The following is a 22,266-nucleotide window of genomic DNA, read 5'->3' as shown; positions in this document are numbered from 1 at the left end:
AGCCTGAGATCTGTGTGGCAAAACATGAAGGTGGGAGGAGAGGGAGCAGGGAGCCCCAAGGCACAGTTTTTTTCAAAGATGGACTAACCTCTGTCCTCACTCTGCCCTCTCACTCCTGACCTGAATGCCTACCCTAGCCTGCCCACCCCCTGCCTTGGGACCCCTGACTGTGGGTCCAAAGCCTCTGGAGGTCCTTGAGGCTTCCTTTTCCCCACTTTGAGTTCAGTCCTAGCCCTGACACTTCTGTCTGCTTTCTGTCTTTCTGAAATCTAGTGACATTTCTTTCTGGTTGATGGGCTCCCTTCCGTTCACTTTGTTTTTTCATGCCTTTGCTGTCCCTAGAGAGGATACCCTTTGAGAGGGAGATCAGACTGCCCAGATTCCAATCCCCACTCCACTTCTGACTTCTATGTGGCCTTATGTGAGTCATTTTGCCTCCCTGGGCCTCAGTTTCCTCATGGTATGAAGATCAGCTGGGATAAGACAGAAGTCACAAAATGGCCACACTCAGTTCCTGAGTCTGCAGATTGGTCTTCTCTGGGCCATACTGTGCTTTCATTTTTCTTCTTTTATGCATTGCTAACATTGAAAAACTGGGTGGATCACATAAAAACCGGGATTTCCAGTTTCTATTGAAAAACTGCAAGATGTGGCCAAAGTGGGCCCATCTTCCTACTTGGTGGTAAATTCGCCAGAGCACAGCCTTCAGGCTCGCTGCACCCTCTGATTCGCCGGCTTCCACCACTCCCTGTTTTCTTCCACCCAGCGGCCTCATTTAGGATTGTCGTAGCATTTGAACTTGGTATTCCTGGGATGCTACTTACAGAGCCTCTAGCACAGGACCAGGCACAATATGACTGTTATTATGAGGCCAGCCAGGGCTAGTGGTGTGAGCGGGGGCTCAAACCCAGCCCTTGTTCTAATTGCCAGGCTAAGCTACCCCAGAGCCACATTCAACCAGCAGGGATGGTTAAAAAAAAAAAAAAAATCTACCCAAAACTGGGGCACCTGGGTGGCTCAGTCCATTGAGTGCCAGACTCTTGGTCTCAGCTCAGGGGTTGTGAGATGGAGCCCCAGTTCAGCCCAGCGGGGAGTCTGCTTCTTCCTCTCCCAGTGCCCCTGCCCCTGCTCATGCTTGCCTGCCTGAGTTCTCTCTCTGAAATAAATTTAAAAATTTTTAAAAATCTACCTAAGGGGCGCCTGGGTGGCTCAGTGGGTTAAGCTTCTGCCTTCGTTCAGCTCAGGTCATGATCCCAGGGTGCTGGGATCGAGCCCGCATCTGGCTCTCTGCTCAGCAGAGAGTCCGCTTCCCCCCTCTCGCACCCCGCCCCCCACACCCCGGCCTGCCTCTCTGCCTACTTGTGATCTCTGTCTGTCAAATAAATAAAATCTTTAAAAAAGAAAAAAATTCTACAGAGACTAATAAAAGCTAATACAGGCCTGGTTATCAATAGCTCGGTCTGCCTGCTTGAAGGGGAAGCCACACTCAATCTTTGAACATGCAAATAATTCTAAGGAGCAAAGAATTTTGATCTTGTCTGACTGCTGATTCTTATGTAACCCATATGTTGCAGGTTAGAAACCACAGCAGCAGCACAATTCAAGAGCGGAGGCTTAAAATTAATAAGGGAAAATGTCAGGTAGAGGAAACTCTCCCGAAGGCATTATAAACAAGCCATTCTGTCAAAAATTAAAAAGACAGTTGACAATAGCAGGTGCTGGCAACGGCATGTCTCCTCCATTGTTGATGGGAAGGCAAATGGCACAACTGTGCTGAAAAAAACTACTGCGTGTTTTCTTGTAAAGTGAAATATACACTTACTCTATGGTCCAACAATTTCAATCCTAGGTAGTTACTCATGAAAAATGAAAACATATGTCCACACAAAAGCTTGTACACGAATGTTCATTGCAGTTTTATACATATATTTTAGATTTTGTTTATTTATTTGACACAGCGAGAATATAAGCAGAGGGAGAGGGAGAAGCAGGCTCCCCCCCCAACCCCGGCACGGAGCCCCGATCCCAGGACCCTGAGATCATGACCTGAGCTGAAGGCAGACATTTAACTGACTGAGCCACCCAGGCATCCCAACAGCTTTATTCATAGTAGCCCCAAGCGGGAAACAACCCAGTGTCCATCGTGGTGAATGGATAAACAGCTTGTGGTTTACCTGTTCAATGGAATAGTACTCAGCAATAAAAAGGGTCAAACTCCTGGGCACCTGGGTGGCTCAGTGGGTTAAGCCTCTGCCTTTGGCTTGGGTCATGATCTCAGGGTCCTGGGATCGAGTCCCACGTCGGGCTCTCTGCTCAGCAGGGAGTCTGCTTCCCTTCTCTCTCTTCGTACTTGTGATCTCTCTCTCTGTGTCAAATAAATAAAAATATTTTTTAAAAAATAATAAAAAATTTAAAAAGGATCAAACTCCTGATTGATAAGTGCAACAGTGCGGGGGATCACACAGACGTTACCCAGAAGGAGAGAAGACACAGGAGCCTCGACTATATATATCAGAATCCAATCAGGAGACCAGAACCACATAGTAATTTGGAGGGAGAATATTTAATATACAGAATTATTTTTCTTAAAGATTTTATTTATTTATTTGACAGACAAAGATCACAAGGAGGCAGAGAGGCAGGCAGAGAGAGAGGGGGAAGTAGGCTCCCCACTGAGCAGACAGCCTGATGTGGGGCTCTATCCCAGGACCCTAAGATCACGACCTGAGCCAAAGGCAGGGGCTTTAACCCACTGAGCCACCAAGGTGCCCCAAATATACAGAATTGTTAATTATAGCAGGGAAACAGCCACTAAGAAATAGAGAATGCTAAAGAATATGGAAATAGGAAACATAAGGAGCAACAGAGCTTGAGGAAGATGACAGTCCCAGACCCTGACCTCGTTTGAGCACTCTTGGAGGAGCCTCACAAAGGGCAAAGGAGGCCCTCTGGTGCTGCACCTTGAACTTGATGGAAATGCACCCGCTGGAACTTGCCAGAAGTCCCTCCTCTGGGATGCTGGGGAAGCTAGTACACAAGGAAGGGTCTCACTCCAGGCTCTAGGAAATCGCCTGAGCTGGATGCGGCAAGGGGCTGGCTGTGGGGTGCCTCTGACTGCTGGGCACGGAGAGGCCTGCACACTGCAGGAGGGGGGCCTGAGAAGCTTTCTGCCCTGGGGAAACCAAGGAACCAAATTTGGAAGCTGAAACAAAACAAAACAAAAAATCTTCCTGTAATGTTCCTCTGGCTCCCTCTACTGGAAAAACTCAACATGTCAGCCGGCACAGGAAAAAGATTTAAAAGGCCAAACTCCGCAGTTTGGCAACTTGGAGCTGTCAGGCAGGCTATTGACGATTGGCACATTATAGGATTCCACTTATTCCATATTCCATCTATCCCAGAAAAGAATGATTACAGTGACAGACAGCAGATTAGCGGTGGCCCTGGGGTGGAAATCGGTGGGTAGGAGGGACAGGGAAGGTGTATCAGGCTAAAAAAATATGTGTGGGTATTGTCACTGCCCCTCTTAGGAGTTAGGGTCCCTGTGTAATTATTTCAACTTTGAAAATTTTCATTATACAGTCCCTGGGAGATAAAAGACCCACCTGTGGAAGATTACGTGTCTGTAAAGCCTATCAGAACCCATTTGTGGAGGGCAAGGAACCTCTGAGGGTTTTCAGGACGTGGGTCTGCTGCCCCCAGCAGGACAGGTGGTGATCAGGCACTCCCACTAAAGGCAGACGATCTGGGTTCAAATGCTGATTCTGCCCCTTCCTGGGTATATTGTTTGCCTGATTCTGAAGTATCACTCCTCATAGTAAGCCTTCCGTGTTCGGTCTTCCATCTTCATAAAAGAAGTTAGTGAAATGACAAGTCAAGTACAAAAATGTATCCGTATCACAGCAAGTGAAAACATACGTTGATAAATATATACGGGTTACCCGTAAGTTAGTCTAGTAAACTATGAGCTGATAAAATCAATAAAATTGTTTTTTTCCCATCAACTAAAAACTGCTAAAATTAATAAAGAAGAAAACCCATACAAATTAAGTCATAAAATCAATAAAGCCCAAACACCGTATACAATGAAGACCATGTAATGAATCAGGACCTTGAAGATGACATTCTACTATTTCGTCTGTGTCAGAAGTGTGCTGTAGCGGGAGAGACCGTTTGGATAGAGAGAAAAGCCTGCGGACTGAGCCCCAGCTGTGCAGGCCCCCGGCTGAGTCTTCTGGACCCAAGAGCTGGGGGCCGACCCCACCCCACCACTGCTTGAGGCCAAGTGCACGCAAGCCCCAGAGAATGCTGACCCGTGTGCCCCGGCAATTCCCAGAGCCAGAAGAAAAAAAAATCATAAAATAATGGTTATTGTGAGTGTACTCCGGCAAAACACCATGTCAATGGTATCATCACTGAGTCATGGAGATATTTGGGGGCAAAGTTTTCCAGTCACTATGGAAAGGTCTCTGGTCCTACACAATTTGAGGAACTGCTGGAGAGAGAGATAAGCTAGCTTACTCGTTTCCAGGGGTGCCTTTATTTTGAATAGAGCCATATTTTGTTTGAGAACTCTGGGGAGGGCTTTCTGGACATCTTTTTGTTCCTTTCCATGGACTCCCATCTCTTTTTATTGTTACTGTTTTTGACTAAACCTTTTACAGAGAGTACCTAAGCTGTATAGCCTGATGAATATTTACAAGTAAATACACACATATAGACAGCCTCAGGTCAGGAAACAGAAACAAAAATGCTTTCTACATGAGTATACCTCTGCCTGGTTAGATTTTTTTAAAGATTTTATTTATTATTTATTTGACAGAGAGAGAGAGCACAAGCAGGGGGAGAGGCAGGGAGAGGGAGAAGCAGGCTCCCTGTGGAGCAAAGAGCCCGATGTGGGACTCAATCCCATGACCCTGTGGTCATGACCTGAGCAGAAGGCAGATGCTTAACCGACTGAGCCACCCAGGGATTTTTTTTAAATAAATAATAGATAAATAGACTGAGCATCCCTAGAATTTTTTAATAGATTTTTTTCCTTAAGATTTCATTTATTTATTTGAGAGCAAGCATGGGAGAGGGGAGGGGCAGAGGGAGAGGGAGAAGAAAACTCCCCACTGAGCCCCAACTCAGGGCTCATCCCAGGACCCCGGGATCATGACCTGAACCAAAGGCAAATGCTTAACCGACTGAGCCACGCAGGCACCCTGTGCTTGGTTAGAATTTTTAATGCTGCCTGAAATTCTCTTGGCAGAGAATTTTTTTTAAGATTTTATTTTTTTTTTAAAGATTTTATTTATTTATTTATTTGACAGAGAGAGAGAGAGAGCACAAGTAGACAGAGGCAGGCAGAGAGAGGGGGAAGCAGGCTCACTGCCGAGCAGAGAACCCGATGCGGGGCTCAATCCCAGGACCCTGAGATCATGACCTGAGCCGAAGGCAGAGGCCTAACCCACTGAGCCACCCAGGTGCCCCTAAGATTTTATTTTTAAGTTATCTCTACACCCAATGCGAGGCTTGAGCTCACAACCCTGAGATCAAAAGTCACACGCTCCAACTGAGCCACGTGGTCACCATGAAATAAGTCATCAAGTCATCGACCACAATCTCAAGATGCAAAAGATGCCAGAGATTTAAATAATACCCAAGAAATGTATTACACCAATAAAAATACCTATAGTCGGAATATCTGTAACATGGAAGACATCCATGTCCATCAGCAGATAAATGAATAAGCAAAATGGAATATTATTCAGCCTCAAAAAGGAAGGGAATTCCTACACGGGCTACAGCAGGGATGAACCTTGAGGACATTACGCTAAGCGAATAGGCCAATCAAAAAAAGACAAATGCCGTATGATTATTCCTCTTCTGTGAGTTACTTAGAGTAGCCCAACTCCTACAGACAGAAAGGAGAAGCGTAGTTATTGGGGGCAGGTGGGGAGGGGTGTGGAGAATGACTGATTTACTAGGTGAAAAGAGTTTTGGGGATGGATGGTGCTGATGGTGCAGATGAATATATATATATTTTTAAAGATTTTATTTATTTGACAGAGATCACAAGTAGGCAGAGAGGCAGGCGGCAGCATCGGGGACGGGGAGCAGGCTCCCTGCTGAGCAGAGAGCCCAATGCAGGGCTTGATCCCAGGATCCTGAGATCATGACCTGAGCCCAAGGCAGAGGCTTAACCCACGGAGCCACCCAGGTGCCCCGCAGATGAATATATTTAAAACCACTGAACTGTACACTTAGAATGCTTACGATGGTAAAATTTTTAAAAAGATTTTATTTATTTACTTGAGAGAGAGAGCACACACAAGCAGGGGGAGGGGTAGGGAGCGGGGAGCCCACCCCAAGGCTTCATCCCAGGAGCCTGAGCTGAAGGCGGATGCTTAACCAACTGAGCCACCCAGGGGCCCCTTAGGATAGTAAAAATTTTATGTTATGTGAATTTTACCACCAAAAAAAAAATAGAGATAAAGAATTAGCCTTATGGAACAGGCAACAAATAAAAATAAAGTCGATTTTGGAATTTAAAAGTAATAATAAACCAGTGGTCAGTACTTAAAAGCGGCATGATTTTAAAACAAACAATCAAAGAAACCAAAGAAACGCTATTCCTGAATTACATTTCCTACGTTCAAAGGAGATAAATACATTTCCTAGGCAGGACGTGGGTAGTCAGGATTTGAACCCAGATTGGTCTGCGCCTGCAGTCAGGACACCCACTGTTTCTCCTCGGGGTCTCTTTTGGGATTTGGGGCAGGAGCGTGCCCTGTGGAAGGTACCCATCCCACGACATGCAGGTCGCAGAGCCTGTCCCTTTTAGCTAGTGCTGCCTCACAGACTACTCAAAACACAGCAACCTAAAACTATAACCTTTATTTTATTATTTCATGCCTCTGGGGAATGGCTGGGCTCAGCTTTGTAGTTCTTAGGGGCTTGTGTGAAGCGCCGTCTGACTGTGGCTGGGGCTGGGTCATCAGAAGGCTTATCCCCCACTGTGTCTAGCCCCTAGAATGGGACTCGAACAGCTGGGGCTCCCCAGGCACTTCTCTGCCTTCCCTGGGTCTCTTCAGACTTCAGACTCAGCCAGTCTTCAGCAGTGACTGGGGCTAGGGTGTGTGTGGCGTGCGGTTTGCTTGGGCTTCTGAGAGCAGACTGTGGGCAGCTCTCCAGCTCCTCGGTTCAGGGACTTGACGTTGGTAGCTTGTGATCAGTCACAGTAGGTGTATTTACCTAGATGTCAGCCAACGCTATGAACCCAGATTCTTTTTTTCTCCTGGAGAGCAAGCTGTTAAATGTTGAGCAGCACTCCACTGGACTCAGGGCTCCCATGGCACATGTCCCGAGAGAGTCAGGTGGTGGCTGTTGGCTCTATCTTCTTCTATGACCCAGCCTTGGAAATCCCTTAGCCATGTAACGTCTATGGTGCTCTGAAAGTTGAAGCGGTCACAGAGGTCTGCCGGCGTCAAGGAGAAGGGTGTGGGCAGTGGAGAGTGGTCAAGTCCTAGCAGACCATGTCAGATAGGCTATCTTATTATGGCTGCTTTGGTCGGTATAGCATTGTGGGTCCGAGAAACTGTATATCATTAGCACCCCCAGTCACTGTGCCAGCCAACAACATAGCTGCCCCCCAAACACACACAGTCCCAGACACTCGGACAGCAGGGCATGTCATGCCTTACCTGGCCCATACTGACCCAGCCAGTGGTCGGCATTAAGCCATGTGGACGTGGTGGCCATGAGGCTTCTTATGGCCCTCAGCGGAGCATCCCAAACAAGGATTTTGTATATTCACGGCTCATAAGGTCCTTGTTCCTTGGTGAAGCCTGTCTGCTCTCATTTTGTAAGGGGGCCACCCCAGCTCCAGAGATCCCTTGTTTGCCAGAAACCAGCACAGTCTTAAGGCAAGCCAAGCAAGGGAACCACACTCTGGTGAGTTTCATGTCCATGACAGGCAAACTGGTGGACTTACTATTAAATGGCAGCTAATTCCTAAGGCAATTAAGAACCACTTGGGGGGAAAAAAATTACACCCTGTTTCTTAAAGCCTGTCTTATAACCAGTCACTCTGCATCAGGGTAAAGGGGGTGTTCTGACATTTTGCCATGTCCGTGGATCACTAGCCTGATACAAGTTTGTTTCTTTCTTTCTTTCTTTCTTTCTTAGATTTATTTATTTATTTGAGAGAGAGAGAGCAAAAGCAGGAGGGGCGGAGGGAGAAAGAATCTCAAGTAGACTCCATTCTGAGAGCGGATCCCCGACACAGGGCTCGATCTCACGACCCCGAGATCATGACCTGAGCCAAAACCAAGAGACAGATGCTTAACTGACTGCGCCACCCAGGCGCCCCTTAACAAAACCTTATTCAGCTTATTTAAAAATAATAACAACTGTCATGAGTTGAGCACTTACAGACATTAGACAGCATAACAAGCATTAGATCATTGAAGTCTCTTAACCCAGGGCAGCCTCCTGTGATGGTTTTGCCCATTAAACAAGATGATGGGATTCCACGAGTTGCCCCAGCTCTAATGGTTAGCCCAGTGGCTTCATAAATGTCCAATAAATGTCACCAAATGAAAACACTGTAGCTAAATGTTGTTCATCATTCTTTTATGATGTGTAATAATAATAGCAACTAACATAATTTAGTGTTCAATATTAATTGAATTTCCCTCTTATTTCTGAGGCACCAGCGATTTTTCTTAAGTACTTTACAAATATTAACCTGTTTTGTCCTTAAAACAACCCCGTGCTGTAGGTACTGTTAACATCCTCGTTCTCAGAACACGGAGAGATTAAGGGACACGCCCTCGGTCATAGAACTAGCTAGAGGCAGGGCGGGAACTCGAACCCAAGCTGGCAGCATCCAGCCACGAGGCATTCATTGCCAGGCTATTCCACCCCAGTGGGGAAGATGAAATGAGTTTCTCACTAGGTCTGAGCCCAGTCACTGAGTTCTCCTTAAATAAAGATGTTTCACCTTCCTGTGCCTCAGTTTCCTCATCTGTGGAGTGGGTTTCTGACGTGATGATTTGTTGGTTCGTTCACTTAACATCTCTTCATTGCACACTTATTATGTGTCGGACATTGGTGTGGACACTGGTACCCAGTATGCAAAGCAAGCAACAGATGTGCCCTCATGGTGAGGAAGGTATAAAGTAGGCACCCGCTGGCTCAGTCAGTAGAGCATTCGACTCTTGATCTTGGGGTCGTGAGTTTGAACCCCTAGTTGGGTGTAGAGATTACTTTAAAATAAAATACTTTTTAGGGGCGCCTGGGTGGCTCAGTGGGTTAAGCCTCTGCCTTCTGCTCAGGTCATGATCTCAGGGTCCTGGGATCGAGCCCCACATCAGGATCTCTGCTCAGCGGGGAGACTGCTTCCCCCTCTCTCTGCCTGCCTCTGCCTACTTGTGATCTCTCTCTCTGTCCAATAAATAAATAAAATCTTTAATAAAATATATTTTTTAAAAAGGTATTAAGTGAATTACATATACTTATGTGTGTGATGTAGTAAGAGGTGATGAGAGCTTTAGGGAAATATACAATAAGGAAAAGGGAAGGGGGAGTAGGGGGTGGTCATGAGGCCCTGAAATAGGGTGGTTAAAGATGGTCTCATGGAGAAGCTGACATCTGAACAAAGACTTGAAGTGTGGAGGCAAGCATAGAAATCCTCTGAATCCAAGTGGAGGGAAGAGCCTGTACAAAGGGCCTGAGGTGTGCAGGCTCGTATGGCTGGACAGAGCGGGTGATGGGGAGATTAGGGCGAGCAGGTGATGGAAACAGACTGTGTGGGGCCTTGTGGGCCACAGTGAGGACTCTGCCTTTATCCAGAGTGGGATGGCAGCCCCCCCGGGGTGGGGGGTTTCCGAGCAACACAGGGACAAGACCTGACTCAGGTGCTCATACTAGTGAGTTACTAGTGGCTACTAGTGAGTTACAGATGACTGGGGAAAGAAGCAGAAAGACAATGATGGGCCAGGAGGGAGGTGTATGAATGGGTGAGATCCCCAAGGGAGTGAGTAGTGGTGGAGAATACAGGAGGTTTAAACACCAGTCTCTCACATTGCCAGATCAGAGGGAAGCCAGAAACTCACTAGGAGCCACCAGGCAAATGGAAGGGGTCCAGAGCATATCGTGGCTTGGAGCTAAGTGAAGTGGGAGTAAACTCAGTGTGTCAGTGTCAAAGTGAGGACTGAACCCTGGCTTTGACTTAGCACCTAAGGGGTCATTGGTGACCTTGACATTTCAGGGCAGGGGGCAGAGCCTGATTAGAGAAGGTTTAAGAGAGAACAGAAGGAGAACATTTGGAGGCAGAGACTGGTGACAACTTTTTTGAGAAGTTTTACCGTAAAGAGGAGCAAAGAAATGGGGCCATAGCCAGAAGGGGAGGTGAAGTCAAGAGAGAGTTTGTTTTCACAGGAGGGGGATGATACCGTGTGGGCGGCTGAGAATGATCGAGTTCGGAGGTGGAATCCAAGGCGCAGGAGACAGCGAGAACTGTGAGACTGTGACCTGGAGTGGGCGGAAGGGGTGCGAGCAGGTCACACAGAGGGCTGACGTTTTCAGTGCAGTCATCGTGGGAAAGCACAGAGGCCCCAAGGCAGGTGGGTGGTAGACAGAGTGGGCACCTGTGAAAGTTCACTTCTCATCGCTTCTAATTTTTTTTTTTTTCTGCAAAATAAGAAGCAAAAGGAGAATGAAGAGGTGGAAGGAGGTGTGATGAGCTAGGGGTTGGGGGAGAAGGTGTGAAGGAGTTATCTAGAGAGAGGAGGAGCCTGTGGATAACACATGTTACCTGATTGCCACAGAGCATTCCCAGCTTGAGGGTCAAGTTCACAATCTGATAGGGAGACCAGCCAATGGAATTGTGTGTTCTTCAGTCACCTCAAACTGGGTACTGGGCTGGATTGAACCAGGGTCACGTGTGGAAAGAAGCCAGTCTGGGGCACTAGAAGAAAGGAGCTGGAGAGAAAAGGGGTGAGGAGTGGAGAGTGAGCTAGTTGCCTGAGATTGAGTTTCTCGAAGAGTCTGTGGTCACCAAGAAAAAGTCTAGGTGTGACCATGGAAGGGAAAGGCTGAGAGGAGAGCAGGTCAGGGAGCAGAGAAGCAGGTGGCAGAAGGAAGGATCATCTGTCTGGATGTGGAATGTTGAGAAGAGCAGCCTGAGTGGCTGGAGGCCTAGAACTAAAATCATGAAGTGAGTAGTGAGCTGAATCAGCCCGTGATGCACAAGGCAGGGCAGTGACCCATCTACTCTGAGGACACAGCGATCATAGCTGGGGGAGTTTGGGGGAGGAGGGAAGAATGGTCTGGAGGCAGCACCAAGGAGCAAAGGTTTAACCACTTGGAAGGGCGGGGAGTGGGGGAGGAGGGCGGGGAACAGGACTGGGTTTTGGTTAAAGTGACAAGAATGTTCAGTGAAGAGATTTCATGAACTGAATCAGTTCATGAGTTCCAAGGCCTGAGAGGTTGGGACAGGCTGGGGTATGGAGCGGTTTTTTTCTGTGCTCACGGTCATATGTGTAGAGTGCTTAGCCTGACACAAGTGTACCGGCCTGATATGGAAGCCGGGGGTTAGCAGTCCCCGGGGAGTCGTGGTTGGACCAGGGCCCCTCTGCTCCAGGGGGTAAGGTGAGAAGCCAGTCGCCTTCAGAGCCAACTGGCAGTAACTAGGTGCCCAGTTTTCACGGGCCGTGGTAGTCCCGCGGCCCCCCACTGGAGCTGGTGGGGCCATGGCCAAGTCCCAGGGACCTTGTGTCCTGGGAGAGGTGAGGGAGGCCTAACTGCCCTGATCTGGTGACCCCTCTCAACCCGCAGGTCTCTGGCGGCCGGAGATGGGCGCCCGGCCCTCGCGGCGGCGGCTGCCCGCGGACCCGCCCCTAGCCTTGGACGCGCTGCCCCCGGAGCTGCTGGTGCAGGTGCTGAGCCACGTGCCGCCGCGCGCCCTGGTGACGCGCTGCCGCGCAGTGTGCCGCGCCTGGCGTGACGTGGTGGACGGGCCCACCGTGTGGCTGCTGCAGCTGGCCCGCGACCGCAGCGCCGAGGGCCGTGCACTTTACGCGGTGGCCCAGCGCTGCCCGCCCAACGGCGAGGACGAGGAGTTCCCGCTCTGCGCCCTGGCGCGCTACTGCCTGCGCGCGCCCCTCGGCCGCAACCTCATCTTCAACTCCTGCGGAGAGCGTGCGTACGGGGGCGGGGCCGGGTAGACAGAAGTGTTGTGTGGGATGGGGCGTCGGGCCAGGCAGAGTGGGCGTGGTCTGGATGCACGAGACGGGGCGGGGCCAGGGCAGGAACAAGGGGGCGTGGCCGAGGAAAGAGGCTCCTGTGAAACTTATCCGCGGGTCTGGGAAAGAGATGGAGTGGGTGGGCGGGGCCAGGTGCTGTGGGCTTGTGGAGGACGACGACGTGGATGGGCGACCAAGAGCTGGACGAGCCAAGGGCCCTGGCAGGAATGACTCAGACTGGGACTGTAGACTCAGTGAGCCGGGCTAAGGAGGGAGGAGTCAGGAAAGGTTGAGGAAAAGCTGAGCGGGCGCTGGCGGGGGCGGAGCTTCATAGAACTATGAAGTTGCCCTGAGGGCCGGTGAGGAGGGAGAAACCGAGCGAGTGAGCGGGCCCAGGGCGGGAGACAGAGGGCTTTGGTAGGAGGGGGTGGGGCCATGATATCACAAGCCCGGGGCGGATCCAAGGAGAAGCCGAGCAGATGGAGGGAGCTGAAGAGAGAGCTGGGGGCGGGGCCGAGTGGAGCTGAGGAGAAGCTGAGTGGATGAGCAGGGCTGAGTGACGCGGGTGTGGGGTGGGACGAGGAGTGCCGGCGGCCGGGAGGCAGGGCCTGGGGGGGGGGGCGGTGGAGAAACCGGGGGGGGAGCGCGAGAGGGAGGAGTTTGTGAGCGGGGCAAGCTGGATGGTGGCGGACTGTCCGCTGGGCGAGCTGCAGGTGAATGCCTCGTTTTCGGACGTGTTGTATCCCACAGAGGGTTTCAGAGGCTGGGAGGTGGAGCACGGCGGGAACGGCTGGGCCGTGGAGAAGAACCTAACGCTGGTGCCGGGGGCTCCTTCCCAGACCTGCTTCGTGACTTCTTTCCAGTGAGTTGCCCTTGAGCCCTGGCCCTCCGTCCTCATCCTCACCCTCACTCACTTTCACCCTCTCCTTCCCTCATTCATTTATTCAGTGAGTCAGATAGTTGTCAAATATCTGTTGAGGGCCTGCCAGCTAGTAGGCACTGTTTTATATGCCAGAGATACAGGGAAAATTCAGAAATGGGGAATTCCGAAAGGGGCGGGGCGAGACATTAAACACATAAACAGTAAAATAATGATGACAACAAAACAACAAACCTTTAGAGGACTTACATATAACTGCTTTACATATAACTCTTTGAATCCTGGCAACAGTCCTGTGACATGGATAGCCTTATCTCCATTTGTTAATAGGAAACAGGCACAAAGGGTAGCCAACACCAATAAATGGTGGCGCTGGGATTTGAACCCAGGTAATCTGGCTCCAGAGCTACTGACTGTGACAAATTCCACGAAGACATCAGAACAGCTGACGGATTGATTGATTCTCTTTATTCTCACACTCCATACCCGTCGTCCTCCCTCCATGTTCAACCTATACCCATTGTCCTCGCTCCCTCCCCCAGTGTTCAACCATTCCCCTGTGGCATTATCCAACTTTCTAGTAGTTGCAGTATATTAGGAGTGGAAGTGATGTCTTACTGATGTTTTAATTTGCATGTTTCGATTTACTAATAATAAAGCATCTCTTCACGTGCTTGTTAGCTTTTTGCATTCCCTCTTTTGGAAATCGCCCATTCATATTTTCAAATTAGGGTTGATGTCTCATTCTTGCTGATATACAAGAACCCCTTGTGTATCTTAGATGTTAGCCCCTTGTCCATCCTGGAATCTCCGCCTCTACCATCTGTATTAACTGTGTCCATGGTGTTCTTCGTCATTTTCCTATGATCAAATTCTTCTTTGCTTTAGAGACTGTTTTTGAAATTCTGCATGAAAAAATCCTTCCCTACCCTTAGATCCTAACAGTATTCTCTCATAATCTCTTCCAGTAACTTCACAGTTTTATCCTTCACATTTAGATCTTTAGATGGCATATTCAAATCAGGGGAGAAGCACTGTTACAAAAGTGAGGGCGGACCATAAGGGATACTCCATGAACCCCAGGCTAGCAACGGAGAGGGAAAGGGTCATTACTGGTTGGAGACCTGACAAGGATAAGGGGAGGAAGCAGTTCCTGAACCATAGACAGGGAAGGCTGTGAGGAGAGGGGCACACGGAGCTGTGCCCTTTCGTGGGGAGACACAGCAGTCCTACACTGATCCCTTGGAGGGAGCTGGGAGGCTAAATAACCCGGTTTTACTCTCCTCTCGCCCTTCGCTCTCCTGTTAGTGCTCCCATTGGCTGACCCAGCAGGAAGGGGAGGATAGGGGAAACTACAGGCAGTTCAACTTTAGCCTTTGGGCCTCTGCACTTTATTAGGAGGCTCCAGAACTCCCTGCTCAGTGTGGGCCTCCATTTGTACTCATGTTCCAGTCCCCACAAATACTAGAGACATACAGGTCAGCCTCCTGGAGCCCAGAGCCTGGTGGAAAATGGGGGAGGGATGGGAGAGGCCAGTGGGCATGCCCGGCCCATCCTACATCTTGTCCAGTAGAGCAAACCCTGAGGGGCTGCTGCTTCAGACAGGGCTGTGGAGGGAGGGGGGCTTCTTGGAGGACGTGATTTCTGGGCTGTGGCTTTCTGCCTTATCCCTATACCATCTTCCCCTTCCCAGATGGTGCTTCAAGAGGCAGCTTGTAGACTTGGTGATGGAGGGGGTGTGGCAGGAGCTGCTGGACAGCGCCCAGATCGAGATCTGTGTGGCCGACTGGTAAGTCAATAATGGCAGCCCGCCCCCAGCACCGTCAAGAGCCGGCAGCCGTGCTGCAGAAGGGGTTCCTCCGTGCCCTCATCAGCCCCCTGGCCTGGCCACAGCTACTGTGTGGTGAGGCTGACGGGGGAGGGGATGCTCTCACAGTTGTAGAAGCTGGGAGGGCAGAGCCTTGATGAACCCAGAGGCCCCCCCGCTCTGCACTCTTCCCTCTCCCCCTTTAGCAGGCCCCAGGGCTGCTGACATGGAGGCCACTGACTGGCTTGGTCTGAAACAAGGCACCCCATCTCACCCACGCCACCCTCATCACCCACACTCAGCATGGAGCCTAAGGGCCTGTGGACACCCAAGTCCTCAGGAAGGGTCGGAGCACTGTGCCCTGAGAACTGGGACTCAGAGGGGCAGAGTTGGCACCAGGCACTGGTTCCAGAGCACCTGGTTCCTTCACAAAGCGCTCAGGCTCCTCCTTCAAGCTCTTACTGCTCCACACAAAGTCCAGTTTCTTCCTGGGGGCTCTGGCTCCTCCATCAAGATACCCAGCCTCCTCCTCTTCCAGTTTGTGGTTCCTCCCCAGACACCGGACTCCTCCCCCTCCATACACACACATCCAAACCCAAGCCCCTAGAAGCCACCCCAGGAGCACCCAGTCTCCTCCCCACAAATTCCCAGGCCCTGACTTCTCCATACACAGTGTGGGGTGTGTGATCCGCATCAAAGTAAGGGAGGCTTGGCCCTCAGCCTTCCTCCTCCCACCCCCATGACCGGGTGGGTGGCGAGGGCATCAGGGCTCACCACTACCTGGCAGGTGGGGTGCCCGAGAAAACTGTGGCTGCATCTACCGTCTCCGGGTCCGCCTCCTGGATGTGTACGAAAACGAAGTGGTCAAGTTCTCGGCCTCACCCAACCCGGTTCTTCAGTGGACGGAGAGAGGCTGCCGACAGGTAGGTCCATCCAGCCTGTCTTCCAGACCAGCCCCAACCCGCGCAAAGACACACCCCACCTTCCACCTGCTCAGATTCCCTTCTCAGCCCTCCTCACGGCTGGAAGTCTCTAACAATAACCACTAACAATCACGGAGCCCTTACTTCACTTGGGGTGCTCTTCCGGGAGATTTCACCAGCTAATTCATTTCATTAGCAGAGCACCTACTGTGTGATGGGCACTGCCCTAAGGGCTTGGGATGCAGTGGTAAGTCAAAGTCCTTGCCTCTATCCCCATTCTAGAGTCGAGGAAACTGAGTCATACAAGCTTAAGTGCTGGCCTCAAAGTCCCACTAAAGCACACGGGGCTCCAGTCACACACAGGTTGGCTCCCAAGCCTGTGCTGTGAGTCATCACCCCTGTTATCAAAGTCACCTTTGTGGGGCACTTGTGGGGCTCCGTCAGTTAAGTGTCTGACTCGATTTGAGCTTGGGTCATGATGTCAGGCTCCTGATGGGAGTCTGCTGTTGGAGCCTGCTTATGATTCTCTCTCTCTCTGCCCTCCCTGCCTCCCGCTTGGGAGTGATCACTTAAAAAAAAAAAAAAAAATCAAACCTTTGAGGTGGCTTTCTTGTTTCTTCTCCTGATCTCCTTCTCTCTATCCCTCCCTCCCCACCCAACACACATCCAGAAAGATCCCATTGAAAAGTGAGTCAGATCACAAGTCTCCCTTGCTTGGAACCCTCCTAGGGCTACATCTCAGAGGAAAAGCCAAAGTTTTATCAGGCAGCTATAAAAAGGGATGAAGTGTGAATCCATGTTCCAACATGGATGAACCCTGACAATGGGATGCTAAGTGAAAAGAGGCTAGGCACAAAAGGCTACACACTGTAGGACTGCATTTATGGGAAATGTCCAGAAGCAGCAAAGACAGAGAAAAAGCAGATAGAGGAGTGGTTGTTAAGGCTAGGGGGAGGGAATAATTGGAAGTGACAGCTAATGGATATGAGGCTTTTTTCTGGGGTGATGGAAATGTTCCAGAATTAGAGAGTCGGTCATAGTTGCATGACATTGTGAAAATACTAAAAACCATGAAGTTGTACAGTTTTAAATGGTGCATTTTTTAGGTGAATATTATCTCAATTAAAAAAAATGTTGCTGGGCGCCTGGGTGGCTCAGTGGATTAAGCCGCTGCCTTTGGCTCAGGTCATGATCTCAGGGTCCTGGGATCGAGTCCCGCATCGGGCTCCCTGCTGAGCAGGGAGCCTGCTTCCCTCTCTCTCTCTGCCTGCTTCTGTCTACTTGTGATCTCTCTCTGTCAAATAAATAAATAAAATCTTTAAAAAAAAAAAAAATGTTGCAAAGGAGAAGAAAAGCCAGAAGCCAAAGTCCTTCCATGGCCCACAAGGCCCCACATCATCTGCCCTTTACCTCCCAGACACTGCCTTCTGTTCTCATCTCCGCTCCAGGCACACTTCTACCTCAGGGCCTTTGCACTGGCCGCTTCTCTGTTCTGTTTTGTTGTTTTTTTTTTTTTAAGAGAGAAAGTTTTGGTTTGTTTTTTAAAGATTTTATTTGTCAGAGAGAGAGAGCAAGCACAAGCAGGGGGAGGGGTTGAGGGAGAAGCAGGCTCCCTGCCAAGCAGAGAGCCTGACATGGGGCTCCATCCCAGGACCCCAGGATCATGACCTAAGCTGAAGGCAGATGCTTTACCAGCTGAGCCCCCCAGAGGTCCTAAGACTTCCTCTGTTTGGAACACTCTTCATCCCGATCCCCACATGGCTTCCTCCCCGCACTCAGGTCTGTGCTCAAAATGTTGCCTCAGTGGTGCCCTTGTTCACTTACTGTACAACCCCACCCCCTTGCCCCTTACCCCTCCAAACTGTCTTCAGTGTCTGAATCCCCTGCTAGAGCAGCAGCTTCCCCTGGCCAGGGCCTTTCTGCTTTCCTCACTGCTGTATTCCCAGTGCCTAGAACAGGGCCTGGTACCTCACTGGTCCTTGGGGAGTGCCTGTTGAGGGGGTAGAGGAAGGGAAGGGCCCACAGGCCCTCACCCTCCCACTCTTTTCCCATGCAGGTGTCGCATGTCTTCACCAACTTTGGCAAGGGCATCCGCTACGTGTCTTTTGAGCAGTACGGGAGGGACACACGTTCCTGGGTAGGGCACTATGGCGCCCTGGTGACCCACTCCAGTGTCAGGGTCAGGATCCGCCTGTCCTAACCAACTGATCCAGCCTTCCAGAAAGTACTGCCGTCTGCTGGGCATCATCAGTGAAGGGCAGTTTTGAGGTTGGGAGCCCGGCCGGGAGCCGGGTGCCCGTGGACAAGTGGGGGTCCCATGTAGCCCCTTCCTGGCGGCCCTCCAGGGAACCCCTCTCACTGCTGTTTCGGCATGGTGCCCACGTGCTGTGCAAGAAACCATGGATCCAACCAGGCTGCTCACCACTTCCCCAGCTTCCCAGGGTAGGAAAAGTTACTCCCAGAGCAACTCAGAGATGTTTACTTTGCTTGCAAATTGTTTTCTTACACGTGTGGATGTCAGTTGGCGGACTGAGTCACAAGACAAAGGCCAAACTAGGATTTGTAACCGTGGGGGAAAGTCACTGACCACCTGGGACGGTGACTCCTGACCACATGTTTGTGGGGTAAGCTGGCAGGGAGCAGAGCTGTCCTTGAGGACAGACTGCCCCGCCTAAGGTCTGCTCCCTGAGGTCACCAACAGGGGTGTCAAAGGGGAACCGTTTCCTTAGTCTTCGGAGTCTCTGGGACTCAGCTGTGGGGCTTGTGTGACCTGCTCCAGCACCACCCATCAGGCCTGCTTTTTGGGCCTGGCTGGTGCCGTTTCTATCAGAATTCCCAAGTCCCTGCTGATCCGCAAACCACGTCCCCTATCCCACCTCCTGTCCCTACCTCAGGGGAAGCTCCCCTCCTGCTGGCCAACAGATTCCTTTTCTCCACACCCTTGCATTCAGACTCCAAGAGCAAGGCGTGCCACAGGGGAAAGCACTCGGGCCTGCCTCCCTAGTGTCTCCTGCTCTCTCCCTGGCTGGGCACGGGCAACCAACTAGCTCAATAAATATATCCAAAGTCGCAGAACAAAGAGGGAGAGTCGGGATTCAGACCCAGTTGTGTGTGGGTCTGAAAATAATCGAGAGGAGCAGCTCCCAGGCGGCCAGCAGAGCACCCCCTCTGAGCCTCCCAATACCCCCAGCACAGATGAGGAAGCCGGACAGTCGGGCTGTCCTTGCCCAGATCCTGGGCCTGTGGGAAAGGGAAAAGGGCCTCAGAGCCACCTAGCGGACTCCAGAGCTCCCCCACAGAGTAGCCATTGGCAGGTGTTCTGCACTTAGGGCCTCGGATTTCATCTTCACCAAACCCAACAAGGGGGATATTGTGAGGAGGGCTATTTTCTGGAGCAAACAGGCCCATCGGGGATGTCCGTGGCTAATACCACGCAGAGGACAAATACAGGAAGGGTCACACCACAACCAGGGGAGTGGGAGGCGGTCTGTGTGTTTATTGCCACCCCTTCCCAGCAGATGGCAATACAGGGCCCTGTCCCAGCAGAAGAGGTCCTCCGAGCCCACGCTCTACACACAGAAGGCAAGGGTGTGGACAGAGGGGAGCTTTTACTAACTCCACCCAGAAGCCCTGTGGGCAAGCGGTGTTCCGGCTGGAAGAGGCAAAGGCAGGATTTGCACCCAGGACCAGGTACTTCCAGAGCTGGAAGTTTCCCAAGGATACCACAGGCACCCAGAGAGGAAGGTTCTGGTTCCGGGGGAACCCCAGCCCGCCGCGGCCCTGCCAGTCACTTCTTCTTCTGCACGTGGCCACAGTCGTACTTGCCACGCACAACAGTCAGCTTCACGCCGGGCAGGTCCTGGGTGCGGCCGCCCTGCACCAGCACGACATGGTGCTCCTGCAGGCTGTGGCCCTCCCCGGGGATGAAGCACACGGCCTCTCGGCCGTTGCTGAGCCGCACGCGGCAGCACTTGCGGTTGGCTGAGTTGGGTTTCTTGGGCTTTCGGATGAACGTGCGCAATACCACTCCCTTCAGCTGCGGCCGGCCGGCCGTGGGGCCTAGAGGTGGAGGCGGCCTCTTGGGAAGCCCTCGGCGGTGCATCTGGTTCAGGGTGGCCATGGGCCGGGTGGCCAGGGCTAGGCCTGGAGACACACAACCGGGAGGGGAGGCTGTTACCCCAGCAAATGGGTAAGAGTTCTAGGCACAGTTCCAAGCACTTTCCCAGGATGTACTTGTTTCCGTCTGGGGGTAGTCACAAATAGAGTAATAACACCTACGTGTCAGGTTCTGTTTTAAACATTTAATGTGAATTAGCTCCTTTTATTCTGCAAGGAAGGCACTGACTTTAGTGCTATTGGCAAACAATAATAAAAGCGAACAGATTCACACCACGTCATGGACTGGTCTATGCCCTGTACCTATGTGAACTCGCGTCATCCCTACAGCAACCCAATGGGGTGTTCGGGGGAGGTGTCCCTCCTCTAACCCCCATGAGCAGATGACATCCCCCAAACTGTTACGGACCCTCCCCCCCCCTCCTCCACTGCATCCCTTTGGTCCTGTCCAGCCTCGTCTATTGAGTCCTCCTTCTCCCTCCTATAGTCTGGTCCCCACATCCAGCCAGAGGGACCCTGTGGACACGGGGGTCAGATCAGTACCCCCCTCCCCTGCTCAGAGCCCTCTCTCCTACGGTGCCATCTGACTCAGGGAAAAGCCAAAGTCCTTTCCGTGGCCCATGAGGCCCCAGGTGCTCTGCCCCCATCACTTCCCTGACCTCCTCTCCCTACTTGCCCCCTTGCTCATCATGCTCCAGCTGGTGTCCCCAGACACACCCAACAGAAAGGGGACCAGTGTGGCTGCAGTGGAGTAGGAAGGACAGTTCAGGGAGGGAATATATTTCCAAGGCAGACTGACAGATCTGCTCACGGATAGGATGTTAAGAAGATGCCACCATAACCAGTTTCTCTTGAGCAAACATTTACCGAGTACCTACCATCTTGGCCCCAATAATGGAGGCACGACGGTGACAGAGATGGCCCTGGACATACCCTCTTGGAGCTTCCAATTCAAGACTCTAGGTTCATCCCTTTCCTGTCCCTAGCACAGATGCCCTTTTACACCCAAACTTTACACTCCCTCCCTATCCAGGGTGGGTCCTGGCTCTACTATCCATTTCCGTGTTACCTTACATGTCAAGTTACACAGAATCCTCAAAGTGGTGAGACGTTGCTAGAAGCCTCTTCCTAGTGGTATGCCCTTGAGCAAGACTCTGCCTCAGTGCCTCAGGGTCCTCACCACATCACAGGCACCAGAGTCACACCTCCCCCTTGAGTATGGTGTACGAGAGGTTACAGTGAGAGATGCGTGTCAAGCTAGCCCAGAATTCCCTGGCAAAGCGCAAGCCTATCACGGGATCCTTAGTGAGTGGCAACCAGAAAGTGCTTAATAAAATCTGCAGAGTGAGTGACTGAGATACTTTGCAAAGGGCCTGGCCATGAGAAGCATGTGATGTCTGCAGAGCCCATAAGAACAAATAAAGCATCCCTCTCCTTGTCTGGCGCACACTAAGATCAACCCTTTGCTTGGATGTCTCACCCACGGGAGATTATTAAGTATTTGCTGAAGAAATCAGAAACTGAACCAAACTCCCGGTACCCACCTGACGATGCACAGTCGTCCCCAAGGCAACGACTTCCCACCTCTTGCCCTTTCAGCCCGAGCTCCGCTAAAACCCACCGTGCATCCGTGCCTCCCAAACTTAAAACCCCGATTCCCCCCAGGGCTGCGGCAGAGGCACACAAGTCCCAGAGGGGATAACCCTCGTACAGCGGCGTCTCTGCAGCTCAAGTCCCCAACTTACCATAATTTAGGGACGTGCTGAGGCCACGGAGAAGGCCGGACCAGAACATCCCGCCGCCTGAAGGATCCCTGTGTTAGGGGATGCGAGAATCAGGAAGGAAAAGGGGAAAATGGCCGGAGTCGGGGAAGGGCCCCAATTCTCCCCATCCCGTCCTCAGAGCCTGCGGATTAAGTCCAAGGAATTTCCTCTGATAGTCTGACTACAATCCTTCACGCTGCGGACAGAAATTCTCCCCGTAAATTTAGTTTCGCTCTGAGTAGGCTCTCGGGCACCTAGCAACCTCCCTCCCCCACCCCCGGCATACAGGAGGAGAAAAGAAACTAAGGACAGGGCCAGAGAGATTTGGGGAACCCGATGATTTCATATCTACTTCACCTACCCTAGCAGGGTCCGCAGACACGGGGAACCGGTTTCAAGCCACTTCCGGAGGTCGTCCCGGCAGGGATTGGCTGGATCGGCCTCTCGTGCACTGAAGGGGCGGGACACAAACAACGATTGGTCAAAGACACAGTCAATCTCGGTCAATTTTTCCAGTCGGACTGTGTTTGAGGCACGAGAGGCG

The 22,266-nt window shown here is 51.4% G+C and overlaps 2 protein-coding genes across 6 annotated transcripts in view; one reads left to right on the top strand and one right to left on the bottom strand.

Annotated features, from left to right (window-relative positions):
• FBXO17 (F-box protein 17) overlaps positions 1-19,249 on the top strand; it is a 95,681-nt gene extending 76,432 nt beyond the window's left edge. For 3 of the 5 annotated variants that reach the window (XM_032842200.1, XM_032842203.1, XM_032842202.1), the window contains exons 2-6: positions 11,827-12,189; positions 12,984-13,095; positions 14,807-14,902; positions 15,708-15,843; positions 17,900-19,249. In XM_032842200.1, coding sequence (XP_032698091.1) covers positions 11,844-12,189; positions 12,984-13,095; positions 14,807-14,902; positions 15,708-15,843; positions 17,900-18,043 — 834 coding nt within the window. In that variant the 5' untranslated portion in view covers positions 11,827-11,843 and the 3' untranslated portion in view covers positions 18,044-19,249. Of the gene's footprint in view, positions 1-10,100; positions 10,614-11,826; positions 12,190-12,983; positions 13,096-13,443; positions 13,610-14,806; positions 14,903-15,707; positions 15,844-17,494; positions 17,623-17,899 lie in introns of those variants that run through there. The other 2 variants (XR_004380799.1, XM_032842201.1) reach the window with 2 other exon arrangements.
• Positions 19,250-19,319: 70 nt separating this feature from the next.
• Positions 19,320-22,117, bottom strand: MRPS12 (mitochondrial ribosomal protein S12). Its single transcript, XM_032842210.1, has 3 exons — positions 22,084-22,117; positions 21,705-21,772; positions 19,320-19,986 (listed from the first exon to the last, which is right to left on the bottom strand). The coding sequence occupies exons 2-3, from the start codon at positions 21,751-21,753 to the stop codon at positions 19,631-19,633; spliced, it is 405 nt and encodes a 134-aa protein (XP_032698101.1). The 5' UTR covers positions 21,754-21,772; positions 22,084-22,117; the 3' UTR covers positions 19,320-19,630.
• Positions 22,118-22,266: the final 149 nt, after the last annotated feature.

Source organism: Lontra canadensis, unplaced genomic scaffold (genome assembly GCF_010015895.1).
Source record: "Lontra canadensis isolate GAN:19392208 unplaced genomic scaffold, GSC_riverotter_1.0 scaffold125, whole genome shotgun sequence".
NCBI lineage: Eukaryota > Metazoa > Chordata > Mammalia > Carnivora > Mustelidae > Lontra > Lontra canadensis.
This window is presented reverse-complemented; position numbering and strand designations above follow the sequence as displayed.